Source organism: Camelina sativa, chromosome 14 (genome assembly GCF_000633955.1).
Source record: "Camelina sativa cultivar DH55 chromosome 14, Cs, whole genome shotgun sequence".
In the NCBI taxonomy this organism is placed as follows: Eukaryota; Viridiplantae; Streptophyta; class Magnoliopsida; order Brassicales; family Brassicaceae; genus Camelina; species Camelina sativa.
In genome coordinates, this window is record NC_025698.1 from 28319894 (window position 1) to 28331271 (window position 11378).

Sequence of the window (11378 nt, forward strand, 5' to 3'; positions counted from 1 at the left end):
ACAAGATTTAACTTACAGAGCCACGAGTGCATTCCTTTTCCAGGACCTCCCGCAGAGAATGAGCCACCTCCTCCCATAAGCATCTAAAAGCAATTAGATTTACATTATATTACTTCTTAACTAGTAAAAATTTGATCGAAACAAGTGAAACTTAACGCAATGGCACCTGGAGAACAGTGGCGGTGACTGCTTCTTTCTCGTTATTCCAGCCAGGCACCTCAAAAGCAACCGCAAAGTGTGTAGCCTGAGAATGGAACAACAAAAGCTCAATTAGAACTGTGAAATGTGGAATCTCAGACACGCTTCTGATGGGAAATCTGTCATGAATACCTCTCCACCAGTATGTTGGCGGAAATCTCCACCGACATACTGAGATTTTGGCTCCACTTGGCGTGGTACATTAGGTAGGTCCGACACTAATGGCTCAGCAACTTTTAAAAGTTCCTCATGTTCTACTCCACTTGCTGCCAGTACCATCCGTGCAGCAGTGAAATTCTCCTGATATTCCCAGATCAAATGAGTAAAAAAAATAAAAAATAGGACACTACTCAAGTAAACGATTGTAAATTGTAATTATTGAGATGTAGATGGTTCTCAAAAGCGCATGCATTCTTACAGTCATAAACTCTTCCAAGAGCTCCCCATTCAATCTATCTAAAGCAGACTCCGGTGCGTACAGAGGACTTGCCAGTGCACCAGAGTAACCAGCAGAATGAATGGCCTCCAACAGGAAACCCATAGGGTTTTTTGCAAGTTCCGCTATCTCTACCTTCATCTTCCGTAGCTGCGGACAAGATCATCAACATATGTCAAAAAGACACAAAAGTTTTCACACAGTTATCAGAATAGCACAAAAGGAGAAAATGAATTACCTCTTCATTGACTTCCCAGTCCAAGAAAGCAGGGTTTCTCACACTGTCAATAAGAACTTCAACCATTTCAGGGACATAGGTCTTAAGAGCATCAATAGTGTAACTCATTTGCTCCCGAGACGCAGAGGCCGACGTGTTGCCTCCAATGGCCTCTATTTCCCTCACAAGACGAAAATGGGTTCTGTTCAACGTGCTCTTGAAAGCCATTCTTTCAAGCAAATGAGTAGCTCCATGGAAATAAGGCGCCTCGTAAATAGAACCACAATCAACATATAAACCAATCGAAGCTGCCGGATTCTGCACCAAACACAACTTTGTTCAGTCCACATCATGCATTTCCATAGATGTAAAAAACCAGACATAAACATAAGTTTGTTATTTACCGGAGACATCTCTGAGGCTATCTTGAGACCATTTGGAAGAGTAGTAATCTGAAGTTTGCTTGGCTCGACCTTGTCAGCAAGCGGCGGAGGAAGAGATACGCCTTGTAGTGGCATATCCAATGAAGTAAGAGAAGAAGAGGATCCACCACCCAACCAGCTCAAGTAACCTGGCGTAGACGAACTCGTCGCTGCAGCAGCACTAGAACTTGCATAACGTGCAGGTCTCAAACTACGAGTAAGGACTCCCTATATAACAAAAACACGAATACAACACATCACATAACAATAAACAAGAATGGATCACAAATAAACAATTCATGATGCCTAATTAAGAAATCAGTTCTCTATTAATCTAAATCCAATGGATTGTTTGACCTAGACAAGATCATTTGTAAACCTAAAAACTAATCACAGTTCCATCATCTCCGGTAGTGAGCGACTAATCTGAATCCAGATCTAGGAATTTTTTCGGTAGAGTGTAAAGCGAAATCACTGAATCGGACCAAATCGTTGCTTTACTCGTTCTATAGAATCTTCCAAGAACAGAGATAAAAAAAAGGAAAAAGGTGTTAGAACGAACCTTAAGAGCCTTGGCTCGTGAAGCTGCCGTACGATACATAGCGATTGAGAAAACCCTAAAATCGGACGGAGAAAAAAAAATTGAGAAGTGAGTCGACGAAAGAGAGAGGCCGAGGCTGATGATTAGGGAGAGAGGAGACGGGACGGAGGCTTTTTTTTTTTGTTAGTTTAATGATTTGGTTTAGTTTAGAATCTAGTTGATGCTACAGTGCTAACGTACTCGGGTGATATCTTTGCTAACATACATCGGCCTGTCAAATGTAATGAAACCTGACCCAATGTTGTTATGGGCTTAGCCCAAAATTTTGTAATAGCGAAGTTGTTTTCGAGATGATACTTCTAATCATGTTATTTTTATATTTTACTTTGCATGATTCAGTGGATACTTTTTCATTGGAAAGATGAAAAATGTGTGGGATACAGAAAAATGGTAGCACTCGTAGGGATAAAGTGGTGAGATTTGTAACTTTCAAGTAATTATAAAAAGGCTTAGAAGGAAAGTGTGTTAGTTTCTCTTAAATCTACACAGGGTGTTGTGTTAGATAGATAGGAGAGTGAGCTGAGGTTCAAGTCTTGTAAGAAACATAAGTTTGTGTATAAGATTGAATAAGAAGCTCAACGAGCATTTTGATCCGCTAGATGTCGCTTTGATAAGGGCATTCCCCTTAAGCAGCACTCAAAGGGAAGACCAATTAGGTTGGCATTATACGAAAAATGGAAAATATACAGTTAAGTCTAGTTATCTTTTGGCTCGTCGGGAAGTACAGAGAACTTTCCAAGCTGGTTGTGGACCGGAGATTACCTCCATCCTGGCCAGTGTTTGGCAGGCTTGTTGTCCACCAAAAATCCAACATTTCATGTGGCAGGTTTTATAGGGGTGTATTTTGGTGTCAACAAATTTGAAAAGGCAGGGCATTGCTTGTGATTTGGGCTGTGCACGGTGTGGTGATGAGGAGAAAATGGTAAATCATGCTATATTTGTTTGTCCTCCGGCTAGACAGGCTTGGGCTTTAGCAAACGTACCAGTGGGGGCTATTTCCTTTCCCACGGAGTCCATATATGCAAATGTGGATCATTTTCTGGGTAATAACAACCCTGCGTCTCAGGTTTTAGTGTTCCCCTGGCTTATGTGGTATATTTGGAAAGCAAGAAATGCACGGGTTTATGAAAATATTGTTGAGCGTCCTGAGGATATTGTCTTGGTAGCGGAAGGTGAGGCTTTGTCATGGCAGCAGGCTCAGGTGGAGGGTGAGGATACGGTTTTGACCACTATCGTTCTCGCTCCAGACCCCCGACAGAGGGAAGTCGCTGCTAACCTTTCTGCGGTTTTTTCGGGCTACCGTTGTTTTGTTGATGGATCATGGAAAGAGGGTGATCCGCTCGCTGGTGCGGGATGGGTTTGTTCGTCATTTCAGGATACGCAGCCACTTCGAGGAGCCACTAATTTCCGACGGAGTCTCTCCCCCTTACATGCAGAAGTAGAAGCTTTCATCTGGGCGATGCGGTGCATGATCGGACATGATTTCAGAGACGTGGCGTTCTTTACAGACTGTTCAGACTTGGTGAAGATGGTGTCTTCTCCTGCGGACTGGCCAGTTTTCTCGGCGTACCTTGACGACATCAAGATTGACAAGGAAGAATTTTCATCTTTCTCTTTATCTTTTATCCCTAGAAGTGCAAATGTAAGTGCAGACTCTCTGGCACGCAAAGCGCGTGTTTCTCCGCATCATGTTTTGTTTGTAAACAATTATCCACCCAATTGGCTCGTCTGAGCTAATTTTTTGTTGACAAAAAAAAAAGATTGAATTAAGAAGCGTTTGCTTCGTGCGTTTCCAAGTGGGTTTATCATCTGTGTGTATCTCTATACCCTTACAGGTTTATCTCTCTCTCAATCTGGGTTTATCTTCTTCTTCAATCGATCAAGTAGAAGAAGAAAGAAGTTGAGTCGAAGAAGATGAAGTAGGAGAGAGTTTAGTTTGGTTTTGTTTATTTTGGTTGGTTCAATTCGGTTTACTCATTTAATTAAAAGAAAAATCGATTTAATTTGGTATTCAAAATCATTTTAACTATATTTGGTTTGATTTTGGTCAACTTTATCTCAATCCATTTCAACCCAATCCATTAAACTCATAAACCATTTTGATCCATTAATCCATTAAAACTCAAACTATCAATCCAATAAGTTTTTGGATTGGTTTGGTTTGGGTTGATCCATAAATTTGGAACCATTTTGACACCCCTAGGATACTTCAAAAGTGTAAGAAAGCATTGGCCACGGGGGTTCGAATTTTAACATGGTTTCCCCGGCTCCAGGAGATTAGAGGGGGTTATTGGTTCTATAATTTTAATAGATTTGGAAATCCAGACAAAAATCATGTGTTATTCAATTATTGATTTTAAAATACTTATCAAAATGATGTGTTATTGGTTCTATGATTTACAAATACTTGTTAAAATCAAATGTTATTCATTTAATGATTTGTTTTTAGATTTCAAAATCCACATTATGTTTTAAATGAATTTGAATGGATTTGAAAGTGTAAAATAGAAGGATCCAAATCCAAGGATAAAACATGTTATTTCAAAATCCATGTCTTTTGATTTCTAGAATTTAGAAATCCATATGGAATTAAAAATCATCTCTCCAATAGCAGCCCAGATTCTTTGAGTCTAGGAAGCCTTTAGAATCACTATTGAGTTATCAGAAAAAAAAAAAAAAAAAAACATTACCAAAAACTAGTTAAATAATTGTAATTGAGATGTTTTATTAATGAATGTAAAATTTATTCAAATATATGCATCATTTATTCGTTTAATTGAAATTGCTTTAAAATGTAAACGAACATAATTAACCAAAATCTAAAATGGGATTTAAAAGAAACATCATTTATTAAAATCCTCAAGTGCACATATTAAAACCAGAACATCACATGATCGCATAATTAAAGCACTACTGACACTTAAAACACTCACACACAAACCCATAAGCATGATCTATGGACCTGAGTGACCTGCCTTTATTTTTACGGAATCATCAGAGAAAAGAAACTAAAGAGTAATTCTGTAACTGGTTAAAATGGGCACGACATGGACTCTGATCTGATGAACCACATCACTAGCTTTCCCATGGAACCCAACGATCTTGTAACCTTCCTCCTTAAGCTCGAAATGTTCCCCAGAAGTCAATCCAAACGGCTGAGACGTTCTCTTGTTAGTCTTGAACGTTAGACTGGTTACCACTTCAGCTTCAACTCCGAAGATTTTATCATAGTAACCTTCCACCGAAGTGATGTACTCACTTGGATAAGCAAGCTCAAACTACAAAAACAACAAGAAGAGGGCAGTTAGGTCAAGAAATCAATTATTGGGAGAAACTAGAAAGTGATTAGAGAGAAGAAAAGAACCGTTTAAGTTCCAAGTAATGTTTTCTTCCCATGACCATCACCGATGATTACTTGAGAGCCTTTGTTATACTCAAACGTGACAAAAGCTACACCATTGTTTCCTTGACCAACAAGTATCTTTTTAACACCATCGAAAACACCATCATCCCAGGAAGCTCCTCCATTACCACCTCTTGCTTGTAGCTTCTTAGCAGTAGTAGAAGGAGTCAATGGAGTAGTCGAAGTTGTTGTTGGAACGAAATAACCGCCAAGAGCATAGAGAACATCACTAGCTTTGCCATGGAAACCAGCAAGTTTGCCTCCCTCACCGTCTTTAATTTCGAATATCTTCTCAGTCACCATTCCAAAAGGCTGTGAGGTTTTGCCCTTAAAGGTTTTGAAGACAAGAGCAGTGACGGTTTCACTCTTATAACCAAAGACGTTGTCTACAGAAACTTCAACTGATGTGATGTAATCATCAGGATCAACCTCAAACTCCTCTGTTCCTAACAGTGTCATTTTCCCATGCTCTCGTGTCTCTCTTTTCCCGTCTTTTTCGTATTCGAATTTGACATAAGCTACACCGGAATCGCCTTGACCAACATAAACCTTTCTTACATGATCAAAAGCACCATCGTCGAATGTTGCTCCACCATTTCCTCCTTGTGCTTCGACTTTGTTGGGAGGAGCCAAGGCCGAATGGTTAAGTAAAAAGTAAGTTCCGGGAGAATTGAGATTTGAGCCAGCGAATCTAGTAAAGCCAGTGATCTTCTTATCCTTAACACGAAGAGAGAATGGTGTACCATCATACTCAGAAAGTTTATAACCAAAGGACTCAGAAGTGTTCTTTTCGGTATTAAACTTAATTCCTTGGAAGACATTGGAAGAATCGTACCAACTCTCGACATATACGAGATAGTCATCAGGATAATTGCTTATGGAAACCTGAAGAAGCTTAAGAGTAAACTTAGTTCAAAATAATATGTTGTAAATGCTGTATATTGTGATATATCTCAAGAGTGATTACAGAGGCGAATATATATATATATATATAGAGTATAGGAAGGTTCTAGGTTAAGCTACTTATGAGAGAAGATACATATAAGGAATGTGAATATTGAGTCAATGAAGACATGATACGATCGTATCCTTAACATCCCCCCTCAAGATGGAGGGGCTTTTGTCACTCTAATCTTGTGTCTGAGTTGGAGGAACCGTTGACGACCCAACGGTTTGGTTAGCGCATCAGCGAGTTGATCAGTGGTGTGAACATGTGTAACACGAAGGAGACCATTCTGGACCTGTCCTCTTATAAAATGATAGTCGATTGCAATATGTTTCATACGTGAATGAAACACTGGGTTTGCGCAGAGAAAGGTGGCACCAACATTATCACAATATATCACCGGTGGAGCTGTCTGTCGAATCCCAAGCTCAGAGAGGAGGTTGCATATCCAACGTATCTCAGAGGCAGTGTTGGCTACTGATCGGTATTCAGCTTCTGTTGAAGAGCGGGCTACACCATTTTGTTTCTTTGTAGACCAAGAGATGGGATTGCTACCTAGGTAGACAATGTATGCGTTGGTGGAGACATAGTCGTGGGAGTCTCCTGCCCAGTCTGCATCTGAGAAAGCATGAAGAGTGAGCGGTGTTCGTGCGGAGAGAAAGAGACCATGAGTTGGTGTGCCTGCTAGATATCGAAGTATTCACTTTGCAGCTTGCCAATGTAAGTCGGTGGGGCGGTGCATGAACTGAGAGAGGCGGTTGACAGCATATGAAATGTCAAGGCGTGTGAATGCTAAGTACTGGAGGCTGCCAACGAGTTTTCTGAAGGGTGAGGGGTCCGAGAGAGTGTTACCGGTTGTGAGTGTGAGCTTTGGGGAAGAAGCCATCAGTGTGAGGACGGCATTGGCATCAGTCATGTTGTATTGATGTAGGAGATCAACAATGTATTTCCGCTGCGAGAGATGCAGTCCTTGCGGTGTATGGTGTGCTTCAATTCCTAGAAAACAGTTGAGATCTTCGGGGTCTTTGACAGAGAACCTTTCCGCAAGCAGGTTAAGAACCTGTTGAATGTGCGCGACATTGCTTCCTGTGATTAGTATATCATCAACATACACGAGGAGGTAAAGGAAGTCCTTGCCATTTTGAAGCACGAACAGAGAGGTGTCGGCGAGAGAGTTCAGAAAACCGAGTCCCACTAAATAATTCTTTAGCTCCGTGTACCATGCCCTTGGCGCCTGTTAAGACAGCAGACATGGTTAGGATATTCAGAGTCAACGAAGCCTGGTGGTTGCTCCATGTATACCTCTTCATCCAATGTCCCTTGGAGGAAAGCGTTGTTGACGTCAAGTTGCTTGATAGGCCAAGCTTTGGAAACTGCTACATCGAGAACAAGACGTATCGTCTTGGACTTGATCACCGGACTGAATGTCTCTATATAGTCTCGACCATGTTGTTGCGTATATCCTTTGGCGACAAGCCTAGCTTTGCACCTGCCAAGAGAACCATTAGGGAGAAATTTGTTTTTAAACAGCCACTTACAACCAACCACATTATGATTCAGCGGACGTGGAACCAAGTCAAGTGTGCGATTGCGAGCAAACGCATCTATTTCAGTAGACATGGCTCCACGCCACTTTTTATCTTTCAAGGCCTGGTTCACTGTCGTAGGTTCTAGAGGAATGTAAGGAGATAGGGCAGGAGAGAGGTTGCATTTTGGTTTCGGTTTGGAGATATTGTTCTTCCGGCGAGTTTTCATTGCATGTTGATTGTCGCCAACCAAAGGTGGAGGAGCAGGGTGAGGTTGAGGTTCCGTAACAGGTAGTGGTGGAGGATGAGTTGGTTTTGTTGTGTTTGGGTTTGGCTGGAGTGGATTTGGGTTTGGTTGTAGTGGAGCTGTGTTTAGTGGATTTGGGTTTGTTGGATGGGGCTTTTCTAATGGGCATGTGGGTTTGGACCTGCGAGCGTATTGTTTGAGGGGAGGAGGTTGAGGGATTTGAGCGGACGAGGCAGGGTGAGGGGATTGGCTTGATTCAGCATCGCCGGTTGTAACTCTCTCGCGGTCTTGGTTGTTAGCAATTTCCACGACCACTGGCTGGTGATGACCGGAGCTCGGAGATCCTTGCGGCGGTGACATTACGAGTTGTGACGGTGGGTGGGAAGGAGGCGAAGGTGGAGCTGGGACGGAGATTGTAGATGGTATGAGAATGGTAGGCTGGTGATGATGAGGAGACGATGGAGACAGGGGTGTGTTTGGAGATTGAGGTGGAGTGGAATTGAGAAAGGGAAAGCTACGCTCATCAAATTTTACATGCCGTGAGACGTATATCCGACCGGAGCTTTGTTGGAGGCATATGTACGCACTTTGGGTGAGAGAATATCCCAAGAAGATGCATGGAGTGGAGCGATTTTCAAGCTTGTGGTTGGTGTATGGGCGCAGCCACGGGAAGCACAAGCAACCAAACACTCTTAGCTTGGTGTAGTTCGGATCGGTGCCAAACAGTTTGTGGTGAGGGTTCTCCATGTGTAACACCGGCGTAGGGAGACGGTTAATGAGGTAGACAGTGGTGGCAAAGGCATAGGTCCAGTACTTGTTCGGCATACCCGCGTTTGTGAAGAGAGAGAGGCCAGTCTCGACGATGTGGCGATGCTTCCTTTCAAAGATCCCATTGTGTTCGGGAGTGTGTGGAGGAGAAGTGAGATGAGAGATCCCTTCAGTGGACAAGAACGAACGAAGTGCAATGAACTCCCCACCATTGTCTGAGTATAAGGTACCAATCCTTGTTTTAAAGCGGTTTTCGACGAGGGACTTGAACGTGATGAACGTGTCTCTTACTTGAGATTTGGTCTTTAGCGGGTAAATCCAGGTGTATCGTGTATAGTGGTCTACAAGAATGAGATAGTATTTGAAGTTATCGACAGATAGAATTGGTGATGTCCAGACATCAGAGAAGAGAATTTCGAGAGGGTAAGTAGTTGTGAGAGAGCTTTGAGAAAAAGGTAGTTTATGGCTTTTATTGATAGCACAATCAGTACACAACAAGTTCTGTGAATCTGATTGGGAATGAAGAAGCAAAAAACGAGAAACAATGGTTTGAAGAATAGAGTGGGAAGGATGGCCTAGACGAGAGTGCCAGTCTTTTAGAGATGGTTTGGAGTTTGAAGATGCAAAGAAGGATTGGATGGTGGATAGGGAAACCGGCCACTCGTAAAGTTCACCATTAGTTCTGCCTTGGAGCAATGGGACCCCCGAGATCAGATCCGTCACCTGAAAGTGAGCAGGGAAAAATGCAACAGAGACGTTGTTAGAGTTACATAGACGATATACTGAAATAAGATTTTTCTTTATGTGAGGTACGCATAAGACATTTGTGAGGTTTAAAGGTTTAAAGTTGGAGGGTAGGGACAAGGAACCAGTGTGAGAGATTGGGAGACCCGATCCATCTCCAATGAGTACGGCATCGTCTCCTTCATATGGTTGGTGTAACGCCAGAGTGCCAAGGTCACTTGTCATGTGAGTGGCTCCACTATGAAGAAGCCACGAGTTTGATTGTTGTTGATGACCGACCGCTAGATTGGCACGAGGCTGCCACGAGCGAAATGGAGACGGCAAGAGACCTCGGAGAGAACCGTAAGAGGACTGCTGAAAGGACTGCTGAAGGTGTGAGCACCGTTTGGCGTTGTGACCAAAGACGCCACAGATTTGACATTTTCCTTGATAACCTTTCATCATACGGTTGTCAGGACGTGACTGTTGATGATGTGGCTTGTTGTTGTTCCAGGTTTGATGTTGGCGTTGCTTCCATGTGTTAAACTTCGGACGATAGGTGGTAACATGAGCAGAGATTGGTCCGGCTGAGGAGGACAACATGGAGAGAGACAAGAGTTTCGCTTCTTTGCTAATGAGTTTTTCATGAACCTCGACAATAGACGGAAGAGTTTCACGACCTTCCACCTGATCAACAACAGACTTGTAGTCTTCTGGTAGACCACCGAGGATGAGATCAAGCTGTTCTTCATGAGCAAGAGGCTTGCCAAGGAGAGCCAGTTGATCAAACCGAGTGGTAAGTGCCTGCATATACTCATCAACGGTCTTCTCACCTTTGGTGGCATGTTTAAGTTGCAGGCGGAGCTGTTGGACGTGTCCCCAGCTCAGATTTGCATAGGTGGACGAGATATGTTTCCACATCTCAGCAGAGGATTTGGTTTTAGAGACCAAAGATTGTAGAGCCGGCGAGAGGGTTCCAAGGAGACCACTGTAGATGAGCTTGTCTTGGCGTCTCCATATAGCGTAGGCTGGATTTGGTGTTGGTGGATCGGTGTTGAGGGTCTGATCTGGTGGGAGGGACGAGCCATCGATGTAGCCAGCAAGATTGTAGCCATCAAGAAGGGAGTGGACTTGAAGACTCCATGTGATGTAGTTGGTTGAGGTTAGTTTGTTGATGTTCATCATATTGATGTTGAGGAGACCTTGGGTCAGGTCGACAGCTTCCGCAGCAGCCATGATGGAAGAATGAGAGAGGAGGGAGAAATGGAGATCTGAGAAGGGAGAAGAAAACGGGGAGGAAGAGAAAAGAAAAGAAGAGAAGAGTAGAGGCGGCTGGTAGAAAGAAAATTGTCTAAGGGTATCGGTTAAGCTCTGATACCATGTAAATGCTGTATATTGTGATATATCTCAAGAGTGATTACAGAGGCGAATATATATACAGAGTACAGGAAGGTTCTATGTTAAGCTACTTATGAGAGAAGATACATATAAGGAATGTGAATATTGAGTCAATGAAGACATGATACGATCGTATCCTTAACATATGTCTTCAACTTTCGAAAGTGTAACAAAACAAAAAATGCTAACGTACCGTGGAAATGTAATTTTTATCCTTCACACCATGAAAATATAAGATCAAAGACTTGAAATATAAGAACACCTTTTCTTATTGATTTAGAAACTTCTCAAAACTAAATCTTTCTCAAGTCACATAGAACACCTCTCTATTGACTTCTATATATAATGAATTAGACAACTCCTAATTCTAATAGGATTACAACACAAAGCCTTACCTAAATAAGCTTCTCTTTATCTAAATCTTGTTTGTGCATCCTTATCTCTTATCTCCTTAAGCTCCTCCTTAATGAGATAACTTCTAACACAAGTTGGA

General features: G+C 42.3%; 2 protein-coding genes across 3 annotated transcripts in view; both read right to left on the minus strand.

Moving 5' to 3' along the window:
* LOC104742708 (probable mitochondrial-processing peptidase subunit alpha-1, mitochondrial) overlaps positions 1-2004 on the minus strand; it is a 4264-nt gene extending 2260 nt beyond the window's left edge. Inside the window, exons 1-7 of one of the 2 annotated variants that reach the window (XM_010463738.2) lie at positions 1836-2004; positions 1256-1501; positions 873-1169; positions 617-784; positions 331-498; positions 167-244; positions 17-83 (exon numbers count right to left, since the gene is read on the minus strand). In XM_010463738.2, the coding sequence (XP_010462040.1) occupies positions 17-83; positions 167-244; positions 331-498; positions 617-784; positions 873-1169; positions 1256-1501; positions 1836-1874 (1063 nt within the window). In that variant the 5' untranslated portion in view covers positions 1875-2004. The remainder of the gene's footprint in view (positions 1-16; positions 84-166; positions 245-330; positions 499-616; positions 785-872; positions 1170-1255; positions 1502-1835) is intronic. The other variant, XM_010463737.2, reaches the window with a different exon arrangement.
* The window catches only part of LOC104744078 (myrosinase-binding protein 1-like), a 14407-nt gene continuing 7911 nt past the window's right edge, over positions 4883-11378 (minus strand). The window contains 2 exon segments of the mRNA XM_019235612.1: positions 4883-5152; positions 5239-6162. Of these exon segments, the coding sequence (XP_019091157.1) occupies positions 4883-5152; positions 5239-6162 (1194 nt within the window).